Source organism: Candida oxycetoniae (genome assembly GCF_023343755.2).
Source record: "Candida oxycetoniae strain CBS 10844 chromosome Unknown scaffold8, whole genome shotgun sequence".
Lineage (NCBI taxonomy): Eukaryota > Fungi > Ascomycota > Pichiomycetes > Serinales > Debaryomycetaceae > Lodderomyces > Lodderomyces oxycetoniae.
The window spans coordinates 58,241-81,103 of NW_026055361.1; the positions used below are offsets into that span (position 1 = coordinate 58,241).

General features: G+C 37.4%; 12 protein-coding genes across 12 annotated transcripts; 6 read left to right on the forward strand and 6 right to left on the reverse strand. All coding sequences in view use genetic code 12, as the record gives it.

Annotated features, from left to right (window-relative positions):
* Positions 1-364: 364 nt before the first annotated feature.
* On the forward strand, positions 365-1,273 carry SCO1 (Cu-binding protein; the record flags this gene model as incomplete). The annotated part of the gene is made up of 1 exon (XM_049323023.1): positions 365-1,273. The coding sequence occupies one exon, from the start codon at positions 365-367 to the stop codon at positions 1,271-1,273; it is 909 nt and encodes a 302-aa protein (XP_049182640.1).
* Positions 1,274-2,192: 919 nt separating this feature from the next.
* KGF56_000188 (uncharacterized protein) lies at positions 2,193-2,870 on the reverse strand (the record flags this gene model as incomplete). The annotated part of the gene is made up of 1 exon (XM_049323034.1): positions 2,193-2,870. One exon carries the CDS (start codon positions 2,868-2,870, stop codon positions 2,193-2,195), a length of 678 nt encoding a protein of 225 aa, XP_049182641.1.
* A 395-nt stretch (positions 2,871-3,265) lies between these two features.
* On the forward strand, positions 3,266-4,957 carry FCY24 (Fcy24p; the record flags this gene model as incomplete). Its single annotated transcript, XM_049323045.1, has 1 exon — positions 3,266-4,957. The coding sequence occupies one exon, from the start codon at positions 3,266-3,268 to the stop codon at positions 4,955-4,957; it is 1,692 nt and encodes a 563-aa protein (XP_049182642.1).
* Positions 4,958-5,451: 494 nt separating this feature from the next.
* On the forward strand, positions 5,452-6,372 carry KGF56_000190 (uncharacterized protein; the record flags this gene model as incomplete). The annotated part of the gene is made up of 1 exon (XM_049323056.1): positions 5,452-6,372. One exon carries the CDS (start codon positions 5,452-5,454, stop codon positions 6,370-6,372), a length of 921 nt encoding a protein of 306 aa, XP_049182643.1.
* Positions 6,373-6,671: 299 nt separating this feature from the next.
* Positions 6,672-7,352, reverse strand: CDG1 (Cdg1p; the record flags this gene model as incomplete). The annotated part of the gene is made up of 2 exons (XM_049323067.1): positions 6,672-6,977; positions 7,041-7,352. The coding sequence occupies 2 exons, from the start codon at positions 7,350-7,352 to the stop codon at positions 6,672-6,674; spliced, it is 618 nt and encodes a 205-aa protein (XP_049182644.1).
* Positions 7,353-9,005: 1,653 nt separating this feature from the next.
* Positions 9,006-13,036, forward strand: KGF56_000192 (uncharacterized protein; the record flags this gene model as incomplete). Its single annotated transcript, XM_049323078.1, has 3 exons — positions 9,006-10,513; positions 11,023-11,676; positions 11,743-13,036. 3 exons carry the CDS (start codon positions 9,006-9,008, stop codon positions 13,034-13,036), a joined length of 3,456 nt encoding a protein of 1,151 aa, XP_049182645.1.
* A 585-nt stretch (positions 13,037-13,621) lies between these two features.
* MED21 (Med21p) lies at positions 13,622-14,215 on the reverse strand (the record flags this gene model as incomplete). The annotated part of the gene is made up of 1 exon (XM_049323089.1): positions 13,622-14,215. One exon carries the CDS (start codon positions 14,213-14,215, stop codon positions 13,622-13,624), a length of 594 nt encoding a protein of 197 aa, XP_049182646.1.
* Positions 14,216-14,735: 520 nt separating this feature from the next.
* Positions 14,736-15,776, forward strand: KGF56_000194 (phosphatidylinositol-3-phosphate-binding ubiquitin-protein ligase; the record flags this gene model as incomplete). The annotated part of the gene is made up of 1 exon (XM_049323097.1): positions 14,736-15,776. The coding sequence occupies one exon, from the start codon at positions 14,736-14,738 to the stop codon at positions 15,774-15,776; it is 1,041 nt and encodes a 346-aa protein (XP_049182647.1).
* A 46-nt stretch (positions 15,777-15,822) lies between these two features.
* On the reverse strand, positions 15,823-17,301 carry KGF56_000195 (RNA-dependent ATPase; the record flags this gene model as incomplete). The annotated part of the gene is made up of 1 exon (XM_049323108.1): positions 15,823-17,301. The coding sequence occupies one exon, from the start codon at positions 17,299-17,301 to the stop codon at positions 15,823-15,825; it is 1,479 nt and encodes a 492-aa protein (XP_049182648.1).
* Positions 17,302-17,544: 243 nt separating this feature from the next.
* SSF1 (rRNA-binding ribosome biosynthesis protein) lies at positions 17,545-18,867 on the forward strand (the record flags this gene model as incomplete). Its single annotated transcript, XM_049323119.1, has 1 exon — positions 17,545-18,867. The coding sequence occupies one exon, from the start codon at positions 17,545-17,547 to the stop codon at positions 18,865-18,867; it is 1,323 nt and encodes a 440-aa protein (XP_049182649.1).
* A 57-nt stretch (positions 18,868-18,924) lies between these two features.
* VMA22 (Vma22p) lies at positions 18,925-19,593 on the reverse strand (the record flags this gene model as incomplete). The annotated part of the gene is made up of 1 exon (XM_049323130.1): positions 18,925-19,593. One exon carries the CDS (start codon positions 19,591-19,593, stop codon positions 18,925-18,927), a length of 669 nt encoding a protein of 222 aa, XP_049182650.1.
* Positions 19,594-19,714: 121 nt separating this feature from the next.
* On the reverse strand, positions 19,715-20,911 carry PCD1 (8-oxo-dGTP diphosphatase; the record flags this gene model as incomplete). The annotated part of the gene is made up of 1 exon (XM_049323141.1): positions 19,715-20,911. The coding sequence occupies one exon, from the start codon at positions 20,909-20,911 to the stop codon at positions 19,715-19,717; it is 1,197 nt and encodes a 398-aa protein (XP_049182651.1).
* Between the last annotated feature and the right edge of the window lie 1,952 nt (positions 20,912-22,863).

Genomic DNA, 22,863 nt, shown 5'->3' on the forward strand with positions numbered 1-22,863 from the left:
AAAAAAAAAAAAAAAAAAAAAAAAAAAAAAAAAAAAAAAAAAAAAAAAGAAAAAAGAAAAAAAAAAATCAAGGTATACATTTCCATATCAAGTCTGCACTATTCTGTGAATTATGAGCATTTGGATGAACCCTCTGAATCTTGAAATTGACTTTACAACTTTCCACCTACCGCCTCCCATTGCTTTTCAGTGCTCTTTTATTCGGAGTTAATTTTGTTTTGCACTATGGTTTCTCCATTCTTGATGAAAAATTATCACCAAGTCGTGCAATTGTGTCAAGCCACTATGTAAGCTGAAAATTAATAAGGTGGTTACATTTTATAAACTTGTGCATTCTCTTCATAGCCCTTCCAAAACCCACAAAATGTTAGCTAAAAATTGTCTAGGAACCAGATTGGTGAGTCCCAAACTTTTGCGAACATCATTGAGGAGCTTCCATCCATCTGTAGTAAAATTTCAGCAGCAGTCGCAGCCTAATTCAAAAGAGCCTAATATTGAACCAAAAAGAAGACCATTGAGTAGAGTTGCCATTGGTGGCTCAAAGGAGTCAACAAACAAGTACTATAACAAGGGAAGCGGGTTAGAGTTTGCTACTTGGAAAGCGGTGGTGTTACTTTTCGTTGTTGGTGGTATAGGAACATATTTCTTCCAGAAGGAAAAAACAAGATTGCACGTACTTCGAGAAATGGAACAAAATCGTAAAATTGGAAAGCCGTTGATAGGAGGTCCTTTTACTTTGCAAGATACAAAGGGAGAGAAATTTACCAATGAAAATTTAGTTGATCCCAGGGGTAAAAGATTTTCCATCTTGTATTTCGGGTTTTCTCATTGCCCAGATGTTTGTCCTGAGGAGTTGGACAAGTTGGGCGATATGTTGGACATATTGAGGAAGAATAATATCGAAATACAACCTGTGTTTATTACATGTGATCCAGCAAGAGATACTCCGGAAGTTTTGAGCAAGTATTTGGAAGATTTTGATCCAAGTATAATTGGTTTAACCGGAACATATGATCAAGTGAAGAATGTATGTAAAAAATATCGTGTTTACTTCTCAACGCCTCCAGACGTGAAACCAGGCCAAGACTATTTAGTTGACCACTCGATATTTTTTTACGTTTTAGATCCAGAGGGTAATTTTGTTGATGTGATTGGAAGAGAGGCCGGTGCGATTGAAAGTGCCGAAAAGATTACAAAGAATGCAGCAGCTTTTATTCCAACAAAGGAAATCGAAGCTAGACAAAAGAGTTGGTTGGGATTCCTTTATAAGTAAACTTTAATACTTTAAAAACGTGTATATAGTGTCCTTGCCTAAACCGCATATATTATTTTGATATTGTTTTCACACTTTGACACTACTCTTTGGAATTATATCACCACTACTTATTGAAATCATCACTTTTGACTCTACTCACGGAGAAGCAGACTGTCGACGATTTGTTTCTATGGTATTCTGAAAAGATCAGATACTTTTGTATCATCTAACTGGATGCACTGAGTTTGTACACTGGCTGGTGAAATCTAATTGATTGCTTATAATATATTCATAAGTAGGATGATAGAGAGAAGAAGAAAAAAAATGTATTTGGCTGCGAAAAGGTAAATGTGCAGGCCTAATTTCCAGGTGAAAATAATTGTTGTGTATCTGGAGTCGAGTATGTAACACAGTTATCATGTAAAGAAGATGTCAATTTTCTTTTTCTGTTGCGGTCAAAGTATTAGCTATAATCGTGTAGTTGTGTTTATAATTATTTTGGTGGAATGTCTATTCTCTACTACTCATTTATAAATAAGCCAACCTACCCCGTAAAGCATCTTTAAAAAAACTCTCTATTGTTTAGTTTCAAATCAACATTCGATCCGCCCTTGATAACACTATTTTTCTCACACTAAAAGGGTAGAGCAAGGGTAGTCTACAAAAATAACTGCCTGCACTATTTATTTGATGTGACCTCCGTCCCCCCCTTCTAAAGGGGGTCTTTTATCTATGCATTCGGGGAGAGAGGTTGCAGATGAAAAAAAAAGGGAAATAAAAAAAATGAATTCCAATTTAGTTAAGGTACTTTAAGGAAATATCCCTGAGACTCAAAGAGTTTTTACTTAACCATGCGCTTACAAAGGTATATCCTGTTCACAAAAAAGTAAGTAGTCCACCTTTATGAGCTCTACGAGAGAGTTACCCCTTTTTTTCTTCACTCTTTGTAGTTGTAACAGCTTTCAAAGAAATCAATCTCCAAGCCAACGGTCTTGACAAATGTATCATGATTGATCTTTTCCTTTTCCTCAGAAGTAATGCTTCTTTCAACTTCGCGTTGTAAGAAATCCACCCATTCAATGAAATGTTCGCCACTATGCAAATCGATCCAAGTTTGGAATTTCGGCGCAAGATTAGCGACTATTGTACCTCTTTCTTGATTATATTCAACCCAGGCTAAATAAATCTTTTCCATTGTATAACATAACGTTATTAATTCAATATATGTCTTTGACTCGTGGATCATGTATTCCAAGTATTCAATATACTTAGTGACTGCGGGCAAAGTTATACCATTATCATTCCTCATTTTCGGAATAACTGACGACAAATCGTTATCTTTTTCAAGTTCGGCTAACGTTTCTCTAAAGTATGTATTTTCGTCATCAGCTAACCATCCAATTTGTTTGGCTAATCGAATTGAAGCTCCAGGATCGTCACAAAGTGATAACGTCTTTCCTATCAAATTCAAGCTGAACTCGAAAAATTTCAAATCTTGAACCAAATAAGTGTATAGTCTTGAATTTGAAAGTGTTCCTTGACACAATTCATTTGTCAATGGTTGACTAATTGCTTTGGTATAAAGGTCATAGTTATCTTGAATAAGCTTCTCCATGATGATGATGATAAACGAATGCTAGGTCTCAGTCCTGCCAAAAAAGAAAACTCATAGCGAAATATACATATATATCGACGGACTCTTCTTTGAAGAAAGTCTTTCCCCTCCCCTCTCCCCTTGTTATTGTAATGGAATATTTCGGGAGAAGGCAGAGAAAAAAAAAATTATTATTCTCTTCCAGTAACCGCCGCATAGTATGCGCTTAAAAGACTTTTCCTCTCTGGCTGGTTCAAAACTTGGGTTCAGTAGCTAACAATGAAACAAACCGCAATGGGAATGGCCCTTTTTTATCCGCTTTTGCCTGTACTTCCATTCATCTATAAATCCTGAGGTTATTTGTCTATATTTGGCTTGGTATTTTTTATATCTTTTTTGGCTAGTAGAGATCAGTTATGGTCATGTCAAAAGAAAACTCATCTAGCTTATCACTGAAGGAAGATGTTGTGGAAGCATCTTCGAGTAATGTTCAAGAAGATTCATCTCGCGCACATCCACTTCGTTATGTAAAATGGATATACCTGTTGGATGCATTTGGGGTCGAAACAAGAGGAATAGAAAGAGTTTCGCCAGAGGAAAGGGATCAACTTGCATCATCTTCATCCCCTTACATCCAACTATTGCAAGTTGTGGGATTATGGTACGCTGCTTGTGGTGGACTTACTTCAATGTCGTCATTCTTCTTACCTACATTATTATTCGGCTTAACTCTTAAGGATTCAATGGTTAGTGGGTTGATTTCTATGATTATTGGATGTTTAGTTCCTGCTTATTGCTCCACAATGGGTCCCAAATCTGGTTGCAGACAAATGGTGACCGCTAGGTTTTTATTTGGACAATGGGGAGTTAAAATTGTAGCATTAATTGCCATTGTTGGCGGTATTGGATGGTCGGTTGTAAATTGTGTGCTAGGAGGTCAAATGTTGGTTGCCATTAATAAGTCAGTCAGTTTATCTGTCGGTATTGTTGTAATTGCAGTGATTAGTTTAATCGTTGCAGTTTTTGGAATAAAAGTATTGCTCAAGTTCCAAACAATATTATCCATTCCCATTTTCGTTGCTTGTATTTTGTTCTATGTCGTTGTTTGCAAAAAAATCGGTTATATTGGTAAAGCAAATGAAATGGTCCGGGAAATGAATACGTCCACCTTGACTTATAATGGCAACTGGGTGTCATTTTTTACGCTTGGGTACTCGGTAACCGCAACTTGGGGCAGCGGAGCATCAGACTATTACATTTTATTTCCAGAGAAAACATCGTCAACTAAAGTTTTCTTGATAACGTTTTTGGGAATTGCTCTACCAACGACTTTTGTTGCTGTTTCCGGAACGTTATGTGGGTCAATTGCCTTATCTTACCAACCCTGGAACGACGCATACAACAACCTTGGCGTTGGCGGTCTCATTGTCGAGACGTTTTCGCCATGGGGTGCATTTGGTAAGTTTGTTAGTGTTTTACTATACTTGTCCTTAATTTGCAATAACATCATGAACACTTACTCAATAGCATTTGAGTTTCAGTTGATTGACAAATTGCTCGTTTTCGTTCCCAGATGGCTTTGGGCAACGGTTACTACAGCGATATACATTGTGTTATCCCTTGTTGGAAAGGAACATTTTCTGACCATCTTGAGTAATTTCTTACCCATGTTGGGTTATTGGATTTCAATGTACATAGTCTTGCTTCTTGAAGAAAACTTGATGTTCAGATCAACCATCAAGGTGAAAAAATTGCATGCAAAGGAATTTGAGAGTAAAGGAGGAAAAGAGAAAGAAGAGGAAACAAAAGAAGAAGAGGATGACGATGACGATGATGAATGTGAACAGAGCCTGAAATTTGAGCAGTTATATAATTGGAATAACTGGAATCGTCCGAAAAATAGAACATTGGGTATCGCAGCCTGTGTCGCGTTTTGTTGTGGAGTCGCTGGTGCCGTTGTGGGGATGAATCAAGTTTATTATAGAGGGCCTTTGGCAGATAAGATCGGAGCAAATGGTGGCGATATTGGCATGTTCTTGGCTTTTGGATTTACCGGCATCACTTACCCTATTTTAAGATACCTTGAGTTGAAAAGGTTCAAACGATAAAAAGAAACTCAATCTCGACACTAGCGAGCAGAGCGAGATAGTGGAGCAGCACTCACTAGCTTGTTACTATACTGATGAGCAGAGCGAGATAGTGAAGCAGCACTCACTAGCTTGTTACAATACTAATGAGCAGAGCGAGATAGTGGAGCAGCACTCACTAGCTTGTTACAATACTAATGAGCAGAGCGAGATAGTGGAGCAGCACTCACTAGCTTGTTACAATACTAATGAGCAGAGCGAGATAGTGGAGCAGCACTCACTAGCTTGTTACAACACTAGCTCGCTTCGCTCGCTAGTGGAGCAGTTATGACTGCTACTGAGTCGCTCCGCTCAATAGTGTTGCTGACCTGCCTTAAGTAAATTGATTCATTTTTGGAATAATCTTTTTTCCCCTTCTCTTGTGGTAGCAGTAGTAGTAGTAGTTAAAGTAGTTGGGGAAATAAAACTAGTATGCTCCACTATCTCGCTCTGCTCGATAGTGTCGTAGTTATCAAATGACTTCGTTTCTAACCCTTGAGCAAATCAAAACATTCAATGACAAAGGCGTGTTGTGTTTACCCAATTTCCTCTCACCCAAAGAAACCGAATTGCTTCTACAAAGATCACGAAACCTTATATCAAAGTGCAACTTAGCCAATCATCCAAAGACAACTTTCAAGACTTGCGATGATGATAATATTGGCGATCGTTACTTTTATGAGTCAGCCGATAAAATATCCTACTTTTTCGATACTGATGCATTTGATAAAGATGGAGAGCTAGTTGTTCCCTTGGACAAGGCAATAAACAAAATTGGACATGGCTTGCATATTCATGATGAAGCATTCAAAATAACTACGTTCAGCACAAACGTTCAGAAAATTGCCAAAGACTTGAGTTACACAGATCCAAGGGTATTGCAAAGCATGTGCATATTTAAACAGCCAACCGCTGGTGGTGGTGGTGGTACAAGCAAGGATATTTCCAGAGACAATGCGGTACCACCACATACCGACGCAACATTTCTATTCACAAAACCAAAACAAACGGCAATTGGGTACTGGTTTGCTTTAGAGGATTGTACAGAAGAAAATGGATGTTTAAAATACTTACCAGGAAGTCACAAGAAATACCCTGTCACTAAGAGATTTGTACGAATCAATGGTTTGAATGGCGGGTGCAAGTTTGAACAAGTTGGAGAAGAAATACCAGTAGAGGAACGAGAGGAGGATTATGTGACTCTCCCATGCAAAGCGGGATCTTTGATATTAATAAACAATTCAGTGTTGCACAAGAGTGACAAAAACCAGCTGCAAAACTCACGATTTGCTTATGCTTTCCATGTTATTGATGGTATTGCTGAATATGATGACAAAAACTGGTTACAAGTTCCTTATGAAGGCGGCTCTGAGTTTTCAAAATTGTATACTCTGTGAGTATCATTCAATGGGACTGTTATTGCGCAGAGAGTGAGAAAGAGAGCAAGCAATAGCCATGCCAGTATCTTGGCAACTTGGAATAAGCAAAACTGATTTATTATACATTCTCTAGCGAGCAAAGCGAGCTAGTGGAGCAGCACTAACGAGTTTGATTGCTTCTCTCCTCGTTAAGAATTACTTTTCGTACTTTTCTTTCTACTTTTATTTATACATATATATATACGTTTTGTTATCTGACTAGCAAATAGACCCTACACTTTTCCATCATCATCATCGTCATATCATCTTCAATGTTTTTAACAACTCAGTGAGTTGACATCGTTCACCACCTTTCCTTGCCAGCTATAATACTTGGACATGTCAACATGATGTTTAGTACCGTTTTCTTCATATGTTGAACAACCATACATTGCTGCATATGGTGGTGTGTATAAATGTAACGATACACTAATCTCGTCCAGCGTATTGGTGATCTTGTGCAATCCGATTTGGTCGGAAATGTAACCAACTTGTTCCTTAGCTAGTATAGTCTCCTTACTTAGCTTTGGTTTATTCTCGCCATCCAATTTGTATAAACTTTCAGTTAATTCTCCTTGAAGAATCTTCATACAACAATGTGCTTTGGCGTGATCATGTATTGCGCTTGATTTATGTGGCAGCCATACCAATATGAGTAGATTGGCATTGCCATTAATGTTGACAACACCGTTTCTCGAGTAACTCTTTAGTGGGTCATGAAGGGCGAATTGCGACCAATCAGCAGGGTCCGACTTGTACAGCTCCATGATTTGCTTTATCTTGTTAATATCAATATCCTCTGACGATAAACCATGACCGCCCAAAATTTCTCTAAGTGAGTCTATAAGTTGTGACAAGTTTTGATTTGGGTGGAATGCATCTAAAGAAGAGGTTTGGCATGTTGAGTTGATTGGTCCTGAAGAAAGTGTGTTATTGAGATGGCTTGTGTTTAATAGCATTGTGGATCTAGTAATGTGACTCCCAAATTGTTAAATTTTTTTTTCTTCTAAATAGCAAGGTTTTCAAGTTTTCCAGTTCCGTATTTTGGTTCTGGGTTCTGGTTTAGTTAGCAAGATGTTCTAAATTCTTTTGGGATTTATAACTTGATGAGCGTCTTACTTACTTAGCCTGGAAAGAATCAGTAAAACTCTAAAAAAAAATTTATTATTGGAGTTTAGAAATCAGAGAAATTACATGGGGTTTATATATCGTAGAAAACAGCTGATAAAGCTCTTCCATAGCTGTTATATTCCTTCTTCTTTTTTAGTTATGGAAGATATGATCGAGATTTCATCTTAAACTAGTTTAGAGTATGAATATAGATAAATTATTTTTGAGGGGTGTGAAAACAATAAGGGAGCGGTCGTACTAAAGTCGGCCCATCGAAAAGAAAAAACAAATTCCCGCACTATTAATGTATTAGAAGTTACCTATTTGGGAAATGTACGACATACAAACTATATTTCAAAGAGTTTGATTGGTTAAAAGTAGAAATAGCCGCCGTGTGGCCAAAATACACGACCCGATTTAAAACAGCATTGCTGCTTTAAGCTTTTACTATTATTTGGCCGGATAGCAAGGGGAAGTAAAAGCTATAATTTTTCTAACCAAGTTGGGGACAATAATCAAACACAAGAGAGACTCAAGAGAGACCTAGTCAAACACAAGAGACCTAGTCAAACAACGGCAAGATTTATTGCGTGTACTGTTTAGTTGTACAAGATGACTTTCAAATGAGTTTTTGTTTTTTGTTTCCATTCGCAATAATCAACGGCATTTTTCCTTATGATTATTATTTTATGCAACTCCACATAAATTGATGAAACAGTTGAAGTTAACACGTATTTTAAAATTAAGAAAACAAACCTTGTCCAACTACACGGTAAGTTTACGGTCACTGATGAACGTGTTTTGGACTTTTTTCGACTTGTAATCTCCATTCACATGTGCTTAATTTGCAAATGAATCATCTTTGTCAAGTATTTTTCTTTCCTTAAAAACAGTACAAGTGGTTTGCTTACTACTCTTGATTATAACCAAAGCCGGTTTGATGATATAGATCAGTAAATGATATCAAGTAATAAATATAAGTGAATGAAAACCAAAAGATAATATTTCCTAAAAAAAAGTCGGCTTTTATTTCTTCTCGATAGTGTCTTAATAACCTACCGCCACCGACACTATCTCGCTCTGTTCCATAGTGACTGCTGGAAAAAAAAATGGAAAGTCATTTGACAGTCGGGGCCGCTACTCCCGCAAAATTACCAAATATGGAAATTTTCTTATTTTCTCACATTCTCTTGACTTGTTTTATTTTTCATCTTTCGGAATAACTTACTCTAGCTTCACTTTTGCTATAAAAACGAAATCATACTTTGCAACATATATGTTCAAGTAAAGAGATCGTTTAAGCAGGTGGCGCGTTAACCAGTAGTATCTTCTTTTGTGTGTAGTGAGGAAACCACGTCTAACCCCTGTGTTACTTAGCAAAAAGATTTGATATTCTTTCTCCATTTTGATTTTTTTTTTTTTTTCTAATAAACTCATCGTTGGAAACGTTTATCACAACATTACTCGTGACAGTACGCCACAATATATACTCAAATTTCATAATGGTAGAAAAAGATGAGATGCTACGAAGATGTGAAAATTATAAGAATCTGAATTCAAGCGATACAAACGAATCAAATCGACAGCTGGAAGAAGTTGAGGAAAACCAAAAATCAAATTTTCATCAAAGCGCTAATACTACTACTACTACTACTACTGCTGCTGCTGCTACAACTATACAGCGAGACAAAAGAGTAGAGCAAGAAAGGCCAACAAAGTCTTACCTGCATGGTTCTAATAATACTTTCCATACTACCTTTTCATCAACATTACACCCAAATCGCACCAACCACGAACGAATGGACTATGACTCAGCGCTAATATCTATTACCTCAAAAACCAATTCTCGAGATATCCCTAATAAGGAGAGCTTCTCTAATAGTTCTACCCCAACAGCTCAAGAAGAACCAGTTGACTCCTTTTATGAAAGATTTATTATTGGCGATATTGTGAGAAATTTCCTGCCTGCGTATTTTGTACTGGTTATGGGAACTGGTATATCGTCATCGTTACTATACCATTTTCCCTTCCCGGCGCAGTGGCTTATCGATATATCTTATATCATGTTTGCCGTGGCGTGTCTACTATTTATATGCAACACGGCTCTCTTCATAATGTCGTGCATCTATTTCCCAGGGAGACTTCGTGCTTATCATATTGATCCACTGCATGCATCTTACATGGGATGTTTTTCTATGGGATACATAACACTCGTCAACTATATTGCAACAATAACAAAGGCGCACCATATGTATTTGGTGTGGACATTATGGTGGATAGCAGTTGCTTCAGCAATGTACACTGCATTTATTATAGTCTATCTAGCCTACTTCTCGAAACTAAATAAAGTCGAGTTGGACGCCAAGTTGAATGCTACACTTTTGCTTCCCATAGTGGCAATCACCGTTGTCTCCTCACTGGGTCATTCTATTGAGTTGAATTTGTATCATAAAAACGAAATTGTCACTACAATGATTGTCAGTTTTATGCTTTGGTGTCTTTCTGTGTCCTTGGCTTTTATGATTATGACCATATACGTATGGAGGTTGATTGTACATAAAATACCTCCTACAAAGCTTATCTTTACCGGATTTCTACCTGTGGGGTTTTTGGGTCAGTCGTCTTATTCGGTGTATTTGTTTGGAAATAATTTAAACGAGTACATCCCAGAGGAGCTTCTATATGGGAAAATCCTATTATGCATTTGTGGCTTCTTTGCAATGTTTTTGTTATCTTTGGGATATTTCATGACCTTCATTGCGATAACATCTATACTTAGCAAAATTCGGCCGTTTGCTAATACACCAAATATACAGAACACGAACAAACTAGGAATGTTGAAGCATCACAAGGGCTTTTGGGCAATGACTTTCCCCTTGGGAACTATGGCTCTCGGAAACACAGAGATTGGCAATGGCGGTATTGGAGATTATCCGTTATTGGCATTTAGGTACATGGGTGCAATTTTTGCTGTTGCATGTATTATCATTACCACTAGCTGCCTCATGGGGTGTGTTGTTTACTTTGGAACCAAATTTAAGCAAGAAATTGGTATTTGGGGGAGGAAGAAGAGAAATAAAAAGGTTGGCATGGTTTGAAAGATTCACTAATTTTAACATCAACACTATGTAATAATAAAAGGTTATGGTACTCTTTAAATTATTGTATATATATATATATATATTCTAATTTTTTTTTTTTTTTGCAGCAATAAAATGCTACCAAATAACATATGGTAGCCATTCTGACGCGAAACAATCGATGCAAAATTCATTCACTCAAGTAAGATGATGATTCTTTCAATTTTTCAAAAGCGGATATATTAATGGTTTGCTTTAGTCCCTTTCTCTTTCTCTTGCTTTCTTAGATGACGGAGAAACAGGTAGAGTATAGACAAGGACCGTATCGTCCATTCAAGGTGATATCGCGACGAGAGGGTAGTAACTTTACCAAAACCGACCAATGTATTCTTTTTCTCCTCACTGCTATTTCCTTATTACGATGTTACAAAATCTATAGTCCCCAACAAGTGGTCTTTGACGAATTACATACATGGAGACAAATTCAGCATTACTTTGATGGTACTTTTTATCTTGACGTGCATCCTCCCCTTGGGAAACTTGTTTTCTATTTGCTTAGCCGAATTGGTGGATGGAAGGCAGTAACCTCGTTTGACTCTATTGGACAAACTTATATTGATGAGCCGTTTGTTTTGATGAGGATGTTTTCAAGCGTTTGCGGGATTTTGAGTGTGGATTTATTCTATATGATAATGAGGTTGGAAAATAATGGCTATGCTATGAGTATGTGCAGTTCTTTACTCATTTGTTTTGAGAACTCAATGATTACTCAATCTAGATTTATTTTGGTGGATGCGATGTTGCTCTTGGGTCAGATCATGGTTATATTCACTGTTAAGCTGTTTTTGAAAGTGAGTTTTTATTCTTGGTCTTGGTGGGCTGGTTTGCTTGGGTGCGGCATTTCTATTGGATGGACAATCTCGATAAAACTAAATGGTTGGTTAACTTTGATATGGGTTGGTATCTTGATTTTGCATGAAGTATGGGAAATGCTTGATGATTTAACTATAACTACCATGGCATGGTTCAAACATGTAACTATACGAGTGTTTGGATTTCTCCTTTTACCATTAACGATATATTGCGCTACATGGTATGTCCACTTTCAATTGCTTCCATATGAGAGTAGCTCAAGTGGGTTTTTGTCACCTCATTTCAGGTCCACTTTTCAGGGTTACCACCCTGATCCAGTCGAGGTGCTATATGGAAGCACAATTACTTTGAAACATACCAATTTGGAGAAATACCTTCATTCACATGATGCTACCTACCCCAAAGGCTCAAATCTACAACAGGTAACTTTGTATGAATTTGATAACGATGCAAATAATGAGTGGGTAATAGAGACTCCTCATAAATACTATGAAGAAAGGATAATGAAACGAGTTACGCCAGTTAAAGATGGTGACACTATTAGACTTTATCATAAGGCCACTGGACATTACCTTCACGTGAATGACATTCGTCCGCCCATATCTGAACATGAGTATTCCAACGAGGTCAATTGCAACGAAACTAGAGGACTACTAGGTAATTCAGAATATGAGTTCAAATTACGAATAGTAAGCAAGAAAAGACACCTGGTGAACAATCTTCCCATGATCAAATTAAGAGCAACAGAAACTATATTTCAATTAGTCCATAGAGATCAAAAGTGTTTATTAATGAGTCATGCTACTAGACTACCACTGTGGGGCAAGGGCCAGAATGAAGTGTTGTGCGTTAAAGAAGGAACGATTCCAAATTCGTTGTGGTATGTGGAGAGAAATACTCATCCAATGTTGGAGCAGATAGGTGATGCTATAACTAAAGTTGACTTTAGCCATTCACCCTTTACCTTTTGGCACAAAATGTGGGAGATACATTGGGCAATGATGAGATTAAATTCGGGATTTACTGAAAATCAGCCATCAGCTTCTACTGCAGAGTCATGGCCTATATTGAAAGATGGAATTCCATACTTCCAATCAGTAGCTACGCTATCTCATGATGCAAGCCAAGTATTCTACTTGGGAAACATCTGTCTTTATTATACCAGTTTTATCTTTATGGTGATTTGTCTTGTAAAGACATCATTCCACATAGTTTGGAATATGAATCCATACACTCAACATGTGGACTCCCCTACAAAGACTCGATTTTATCAAAATGCGATTCAATATCAACTAGGTTGGATAATTCATTATTGGCCATATTTCTTCATTTCAAGAAATTTATATTTGCATCATTATTTACCTGCTTTGGTGTTTGCAGTCTTGAACATGGCGGAGTATATCAATTACCAAAAGAAGCACATAAGGGCAAGCTTGATGTTATTGATATTAATGGGTGTTGTGTACTGCTATTGGAAGGGTGCGCCTTTGATTTATAATCTCCCATGGAGTTCAAAAGAATGTTTGGAGCAAAGTTGGTTACCTAGTTGGAATCTCAACTGTAATATATACTCCTCATGATGATGGTTTTTTTTTACTCTGCAGTAGGGGCCAACCGCGACGCTGGCAGAAATCGCGATGGAAATGGTGAATAAAAATGACGGTAAATAATTTATAGATAATAATGGAGTAACACTATCAAGCAACACTATCGAGAAACACTATCGAGAAACACTATCGAGTAGAGCGAGATAGTGTTGTAACAAGCTACATAGTGTTGCTCAATAGTGTTGTAACATGCTACATAGTGTTGCTCAATAGTGTTGTAACAAGCTACATAGTGTTGCTCAATAGTGTTGTAACAAGCTACTGAGTGTTGCTCAATAGTGTTGTAACAAGCTGCTGAGTGTTGCTCAATAGTGTTGTAACAAGCTGCTGAGTTTTGCTCCACTATCTCGCTCTGCTCGCAAGTGTCGGTCGATAGTGTCGGTCAATAGTGTTGTAACAAGCTACAGAGTGTTGCTCTGTTCGATAGTAGAGCACATTGACCAATTTTTCCCTTGCACTGCTAATCAAAGCCTTTTGTAGCTTTCCTTTTTCACCTTCTTTGGTTCTTTTTACAACTTTCAATTCTCAGTAGCAAAAATGAGGGAGTTTTATTAATTTTCACTTTATTTCAAGTAATCTCGACTTGGATATCCCTGTTGCCAATTCTTTAATCAAATCGTCAACTTTTTTCAACAATTCATCCTTTTCTTTGATTTTCAACAATCGTTTTTGTTCAATTTGTTGTAGTTTTGTACTCAATTCGGCAATTTCGTTCAACTGTTCTTCGGGACTAACTCCGATTCCTGGTAAGGAATCTATCAACATTTTGATTTGTTTGCTCTTTAGCACTATATCTGAAGATAGTTCGTCTATTGTGTTTGAGAACTCTACTTCTGTATCTGCATCTAAATTCAGAGATGAAGAAGCTGTAGGTTCATTTGCTGCTGGTTGCTGTATCTCTGGCAGCTGCTGTTGTTGCTGTTGCTGTTGCTGTGGTTGTTGCTGTTGTTGCTGCTGTTGCTGTTGCTGTTGCTGTTGCTGTTGTTGCTGCTGTGGTAATGGTGCTTTTGCAGCAAGATTTGAAACAGATGTTGGCATATCATCGTCCAACAAAGCAGGTGGAGCATGTGAATTTACATAGTTTACAGTTGCATTAAACTGATCAATCAACTGATCTAGACAAATCTGTAGCTGTGTCAACCTATCAGACATCTTCAACCCCTCACCTATACCTTTGGTTGCCAACCCAACAATTCAACAAATTTGGTTGTAAAATTTGCTGTAAAAAAGAAAAAAAAGGTGTCTCAAAACAAATTACGACATTAAAAATACGACACTGATCTTGTGCAGTCAGAAGATAAAACTTTTTGGCACACTTTGATAAGAAAAAAAAAAAAAAACAAAGAGTGATATATCACATTAGAAAGTATACATATATATATTTACACACACCTATATATATACAAATATATATACACACCTATATATATATACACCTATATATATACTCATCTATAAGTATAGGGTTTGATTTTACTAAAGCGGGGAAATTGCCAAGCAAACATTTATTATCGTTATTATATTTATTCCTATACGCAAGAAGATCTTGGCTTTTGGGGTTTGCTCAATCTGTTTCATTTAAAGTATCTTAGTTAACCAAACTTTAAGGTGTCTTTATTGTCCCATCTATATTAGCTATCTTCATTTATTATTTTTTTGCCACTGAAATATAATGTCTCAAGGAGTAACATTTCCCGAATGGCAGCTCGATACAGATGTGTCAGAATGCTTTCTTTGTTCTACTCCATATAATATATTTTTTAGGCGACATCATTGTAGAAAATGTGGAAGAGTCGTTTGTGGCGAATGCTCAGCTCAATCACTACATTATTTCGATAATACCCCTATAGCATCTCCACCTGGAATAATAACACATGAAGGAGGTGGTAGTGGAAGTGGAAGTGGAGGTGGTAGCAATAGTGGAGGTGGAGGTGGAGGTAGTGGCAGTGGCAGTGACACTGCTACTGGTAATAGTCAAATACAGGGCCAATATTCCAAACCAAATGAAGTTTATAGGACATGTGATGAATGTGCCAATAACATTTTAATCATACGACGTGTTTTATTCAATAATCCAGATTCTTGTCAAATAAATGAAGAAATAAGAGATAACAGATTTATTAAACATGCAAATTCTCGTGAGTACACAAGACATGTGAACTCATCGTCACATACCCCACCATCACCATCTCTACTGGAAATACGAGGTCGAGGCCGAGGCCGAGCCTTGGGAGCCTCAAAAGCTCGAGACAGTTCAAGCGAAGGCAATCTATGTCCTGTATGTGCAACTGATCTATTAAAAGAGTACATTGAATTGCGCAATAATATAGAAAACATATCAACTCAAGACTTTGAAAAATTCAAAGAAGAGCATATAAACGAATGTTTGACTAAATTCGATTTCAATACTGATCATTCATGTAGGTTTTCACCTGGTCTGAATCCAAGAAATAAAATGTTGGTTTACAATATCCCGCCAATACCAGAGCCACAATACGAAAGTATAGATGAAATTGCTAGAGAAAATATGGCGGGCCCACCTCTGGAAAAGCTGGAAGAATTGAATGAATGTGTTATTTGCTTGGAAGATCTAAAACCTGGTGACAAAGTGGGCCGTTTGGAGTGTCTTTGTGTTTTCCACTATAAGTGCATTAAAGACTGGTTTAATAAGAAGGGATATGGCGAGTGTCCTGTACATTTCCTTCATAAATAAGAAAGAGGAGGAGGAGGAGGAGGAGGAGGAAGAAAAGAAAGGGAGGCTATTTCTCCTCGCGGTCATCATCATAATTCTTTCTCCTCCTTCCATTACCTCGTTTATCATGTATTTCCTTAGTCTGTCTAATAGCTTCTGCAGTAGCTTTATCAACGTGTATATGTAATGCATCTAAAATCTCTCTTGCTGGTTTGTCTTCCTTTGGCAATTTTTTGTCCAAGGCTTGTTCGATTCTCAAATACATCTCCAAATCGTATTGAGTAATCAATGATATTGATTTCCCTGACCTTCCTGCTCTTGCAGTTCTTCCAACTCTATGAATATAAGACTTTGAATCAGTAGGTACATCATAATTGATCACTAGATCGACAGATGGAATATCCAAACCTCTAGCGGCGACATCGGTAGCAACTAAAATGTTGACGGTTCCAGATTTGAACTTATTCAAGGATCCCAACCTTTGAGCCTGTGACAATTGTCCATGTAGAGGCACGGCGTTAAAGCCCAAGATTCTCGCTAATAACGCTGTTCTTTGCGCATGCGCCACTGTTCTCGTAAATACAATGGTTGATTTCCCCATAAATTCATTCAACAAATGAATCAATATAGTATTCTTGTATCCATCATTCACCAACATCATACTCTGTATCAAATTGTCGGCAGTTTGATATTTTGTGCTAACGGAAACTTTCACTGGATTATTCAATGATGCTCGCTGTAATTTTTCAATCTTGTTAGTCATTGTTGCAGAGAACAAGTACGTGGTTCTCTTTGCGGGAATCACCTTCAATATTTTGTCTAAAACAGGACCAAAATCCATATCAAGCAAACGATCAGCTTCGTCCATCACAAGATATTTCATATTCTTCAAGTTGAATCCCTTTGTGTGTTCTAAATGATCCATTATTCTTCCTGGTGTAGCAACAATGATGTGAGGTTTGCGCATTAAATCTCTTGCTTGGTCCATCATATCCATTCCTCCAACTATACAAACAGATCGCAACCCCATGGTTGATCCAAGAGCATCAAAAGTCTCTTTAATCTGGAATGCCAATTCTCTAGTCGGTGCAAGGATGAGCCCAAAATAAGGAGTTTGTGCATGCCATAGAGATTGTAGTATGGGGATAGCAAAGGCTGCGGTTTTTCCAGACCCTGTAACGGCTAAACCTATTATATCTTTTCCTTCAAGAGCGTATGGGATAGCTTCCGATTGAATCGGAGTAGGTTTAGTATATTTCAATTGCTGAATGGCTTCAAGGAGGTCAGGCACGAGTTTCAATTCTGCAAATGTGTTGAATTTGAGTTGCGCATCTGGATCCACCGTAGAAGAAACTGGTGAAGTGGAAGTAGCTTTGGATAATGCTGTATGTGTGGTTGAGTTATCAGCATCAGCATCAGCATCCTGATTTGACAGTTTCTGTAGTTCTTTCTGTTTGAGTAATGCTTGTTTTTTAATCTTCTCCGCTAGTTTCTTCGTGGCGTCTATGGACTTTGTCTTTTTCTGTATCTTGTTTGATGATGACATGGCATTCAACCGTATCTTGACCTCTACTTCTTTACCTAATCTGTCAATAAAACAAATCTCTAATGGACTTGACCTTGCCTTATAATTTATCTTTATTTTATTTTTTTTTTTTTTTTCTCTTTTGGTTTTGGCGATGAGGTTCGATGAGGAAGAGATGAGCTTTGAAATTTTCACTACTACTGTTGTTTCTCACGAGAGGATCATTTTCTTGTTTTCTACATACACCACCTGGCTCGAGCAAGCATGGCTAAGAGAAAAACTAAAAGAAGAACTCATAAGAAACTAAGCGATGAAGAGGCTTCCAAAATCCCCAAATCAATGGTTTTACACCTTGGTTCGTCCTTGAAAAATCACTCGCTATCTCAATTGGTAAAGGATTTCAGAAACATTATGCAACCACATACGGCAATAAACTTACGAGAACGGAAACTGAACAAGCTAAAGGATTTTATAGTGATGTGTGGTCCTTTGAGTGTTTCTGATTTATTCATATTTAACCAGTCATCAGCGGGAAACATCACTTTACGTATGGGTAAGTTACCACGAGGTCCAACTTTGCAATTCAAGATTAATACTTATTCACTCTGTAAGGATGTTGCGCGGATATTGAAACACCCCAAGTCTGTAGGTAGGGATAGCGCGGAATTTCGTCAACCGCCTCTTTTGGTGTTGAATGGGTTTACAAACCCCAGTGAGGCAAGTATGCACGAGAAGTTATTAATTACCATGTTTCAGAATATGTTTCCTCCAATACAGCCACAAACTACCAAGGTTGAGAGCATAAAGAGGGTTTTGTTAATCAGTAAGAATAGTAGTACTAAGGAGATTCAATTAAGACATTACGTTATTAATACAAAGTTGGTTGAAGAAAATAAGAGTATCAAGAAATTGATTCAATCGCACCATAATTTGAAAAAAAGGTTACCCAAAATGACGAATGCTCAGGATGTGTCTGATTTAATATTGGACCCATATGCTGTTGGTGGGTTAACTTCGGATAGTGAGGTTGAAGATGATGCCATTGTTGAGGTACATCATGAAGAGCCTGTAAAAAGACAACCACAACCCAGTGGCAGCAGCAGCACTGCTGCAACAACTGCTGCAACAACTACTGCCACAACTAGTGCAGCAGAATATATTCCATTGGAACAAGAGTCAATCACGACGGCAAAGAAACGAGCTATAAAATTGATTGAGATTGGGCCAAGGATAAATATGGAATTGATGAAAATCGAAGAAGGATTAGTAGGCTCATCCAAAACCTTGTATCATTCCGAAATAACCAAGAGTCAAAAGGATGTGGACGAATTAAACGCAAAACACAAATTAAGGGAGAAGTTGAAATTGGAAAGAAGAAGTAAACAACAAGCCGCAGTACAGGCAAAATTAGATAAGAAGAAGGCAAAAAGGAATAAAAAAACTGACCAAGGCCAAAGCGATGATGATAATGAGGTGGAGGCGGAGGACGATGAGGATGAGGAGGCGGAGGACGATGAGGATATGCCTGAGTTGAGAGCTGAGGATTATGAAAACGATAGTGACTTGTATAGTGATGTTGAAGTATAAAGGGGGCTAGTGGGAGGAATTTCAATGGATTGCAGTATATCCATAAATAGCTGTGTCTCAGTGTCCCAGCACTTTAGCTAATTCCTCCTTTTCAAGCTCATTAATCAATGCATTAATACGATTTTGTAGATTAATTAACTCAATTATATTATCCAACCCTTTATTGAAATTGTCTTGACTTAATATTAATTCCTTAGGAGGCATAAATGGGTTGAATTGATATATTGGATCTCTAAGTTGTGATATTGTGGCAGTTTGTATATCATCATCGTCAATTGTGTCCAAAAAAGAGTTTTTTTCTTCCCTCTGTTTCAGTGCTTTGACTTTCCTGTTGGATAATTCTGTTGACTCTTTTACAATACGTTGCTTGATGGTGGTAGTGGTGGTATTTTTTGGCTCATCAGTTTTATTTACCTGAGACTTTAATTGATCTACAATTTCATACTTTATTCCTTCTTCACTGGTGCCAACATTGACCACTTTACAAGCATTATACGGCCTCAAATCAAATGTATCCAACCCAAATTTCAATTTTTCACTTTGAAAATTTGCTCGACTCAAATGGAGAAACCCCTGGATGAAATTAGCTCTATATTTGGCCGTCAAGAAGTGATATATATTTAATAAATTCAATAGCTGTATCGTCTTACCATCAATATCAACAGCAGAACCATTATTATCGGTATCATTCTCGGTCATCACATAGATAGATGACTCAATAGTCATTGAGATCAAATATATATCGAATTTCGCAATTTTTTTTTTCTTCTTCTTCTTCTTCTTTCGCAGTCAATCATCAGAGAGATAGAGGAAAAGGGGGTCCATTCTATTGCCAATATATGTATAGTCAAAGTTTATACAACTTGTTCAACCTCTTGAAATCCTCTGGAGGTAATATCATATGAAATCCAAATTCATTTTCATCGTCGCCAACACTAGTTGAGTGGATCAACTTGACTTCCTCCTCACTTCTTTCTTTATGACGCATCAAGTGGCCGAAATCATGTAGACAATAAATCATCTCCTCTTCACCATAAACGTGCTCCTTATTCTTGTTACCTTTCAAGTAAACTATTTCACTCAAATCATGTAGAATGTTAGCCGTGAGACCCCAAACGTCATATATTTTTTCATTCGTGTCTTCTAGTTTTCGTGATCCCAATCTCCCCCACAGCGATAATTTTTTCTTTCTACTTGCTTTTGTATTCAGTGCTTTGTTGGATGTAGATTCTGTTGGAGTGACGGGCGACTTGGATCTATATGGTGGCGGAGTCACTGATTCCTTATCTTCCGAATCCAATTCATTGCCTATTTCATCATCTTCCAGTGCCGACAAATCTTTAATATGTTTTAGCCAGTCAACTTCGTGGGTATTATTTTGGAGGAAAATATATGACCTCAAATGCCATGGTATTCCGCCCCACTTGATCCTATATGAAACACGTTCCAAAGCTTCTAACGCAGGCGAAGGAGTCGTCGAAGATTTCTCACATGGTGTAGGATACAAAAAGTCTTTCAAGGGACATGAGAAGATCGATGAGCTTTCGCCGGGATTTAAGGATATATTAAGCCTTGAAATAATAGTTTCTTCGATATCTTCTACGTGAGAATGGTTTATGGTGGTATCAAATTTCATAAACCCGACGCATGGACGAACACAGGAAAATGTTCTTGATAAATAGCTAGGCATGAGTGTGATGTGTTCAATAGAGACCCCCAAAAGCTTTAAGGCTTCGTCATCTGAGCTTAAACCTGTTTCTTCGTGCATTTCCCTTCTACTTACAGTCCATTCTGATTCAAGACCGTTGTCTGCTTTACCACCAGGCAATGCAACATGACCAGGGAAATTTCTCAATTTCGATGATCTCTTAGTTAACAAAACTCTTAATTCCCCCATTTTTCCGAGAAATAAAAGGACAAAAACAGCTGACCTTCGTGATACAGGAACACGATGCCATACCGATAGTTTGTTAGCTGAGTATGTTGGGGCTACATAATGACGTAAATTGTCAATCAATTGATACTCCTGGAACGAGTGCGTCATGAATATAGGGGTGGTGCGACACTATCGAGCAGAGCAAGATAGTGGAGCAGCACTGACTAGTGACACTAACGACGATGACGACGACGACAACTACAGCGACAACAGCAGGTAATGGTAATGGTAAGGGTAAGGGCAAGGGTTAAAGGAAAGGTAATCTTCTTTGTTCAAAAAAAAAATTGATTCTCCTTATTGCACGTTTTGTATTGCGCGAAAAACTCAAACTGGTAACACTGGTAACACTGGTAACTCTCTATCGTTGAACTCCAACATGCCAGGGAAGGAGAAGAAAGGAAAAGAAAAGAAAAGAAAAGAAAAAGAATGAGATGGGAAAGTCAAATAGTATATTGTCGTCGAATTATGCTTCGACGCCATGGGGGAAGGGAGGAGGAGTCCCATTCTGCAGTCTCACTTGCCTCTGTTGGTTCTTCTCCTCCTTACCGCCCAAATGGGCCATAGCTTATCTGGGGACTGAAAAAAAAAAACCGCGGTAAATTTCATTCAAAAAAAAAAGGAAGAAACCTTAAATAAGAGGAATGCGGGGAGAGATCTTTGGCCAAAGTGTACTAAAGTTTAAACTAACCAGCAAGAAAGCAACATGGACGTATTTAAAAGGAGGGGAAATGGAATAGAGGTAAAATTAGAAGGAAATACCAAAGTTTGGTTTAAACCAAATTTGGTTCAATGAATTTCGAGCTGTGGTGTAAAGCAACCAAACTTGTGTGTAAATGAATACAATGAGAATTTGCAAAAAAAAAAAGAGAAAAAAGGAAGAGAAAAGGTGATTATGTGGTTATATGATTATATGATTATATGGTTTTTACTTTTGATGATCCAAGTAAGATGCTAAATTCACGAGAATATGGCAGTGGAGTTGAAAGCCGTCTTAGAAAGTGCTTTTGCAATATGGATTAAAAATGGCAATATTGATAAAGGTTGCAAAAAGATTTTTTTTTCCATTGTGCTACCAATTTCATTAAAGTAAAAACTCCCGAATTAGAGATTTAATGAGAGAGACTATAGTTTGAAGCAATTGTATAAAACTGATACGATAGTGATATCTCTAGACGAGATATGAACAGTATTTGTTAGGACAAAGTGTTTTATATTTAAGTAGATAAAAGATACTTTTGCGACACTATCGAGCAGGGCGAGATAGTGGAGCAACATTCAGTAGCTTGTTACAACACTATCGACCAACACTATCTCGCTCTACTCGATAGTGGAGCAACATTCAGTAGCTTGTTAAAACACTATCTCGCTCTGCTCAATAATGTAAAAGAAGCATTGATGGTGCTACCAAGTGACATACAAACAAGACAAGAGTCTTAATAAGCTCCTATATATCTAACATTAAAGGTTCCTCCCGCCCCATCTCGAATCATATATCATCATCCTTAACATTTCCCTCAATTTCAACCATTTCCTTTCTATAATGTGAGTGTCTTTTTTTTTTCTAAAAAAAAAAAGAAAAACACTCACACGGGTTTGACTTGCTATTTTATGTATCTTTCTATCTGTATAAACTAAAAAACAATAATCTACAATAATCACTAGGCAGCACCAATAATCACTAGGCTTCACCACCACTACCGTTACTTGCTACCATAATTTGTAGTTGATGTAGCCTATTGACTATTAAATAAAAAAAAAAGGACAGAGAACAATTAATGTGGTTATTGAGTATACCACATTGACTATATTGATTCATTTTCTCTTACTAGTGGAAGAAAAAATACAAAACATGTAAATATCAAAGAGGTTAATAATAAACAAAAAAAATACTTGCTAAATTAACGTTTTGACGGTTATGAATTTAAGTACTCAAAACACTTATGGAACCGCTTACCTTTTTTCAGTTGAAAATTAGGGCCGCAAATTTATTTTTGAGATGGGATGGATATGCTCATAATTTTTTGGCGATGGATATATATGTGTAATTGTATCATTCGCGA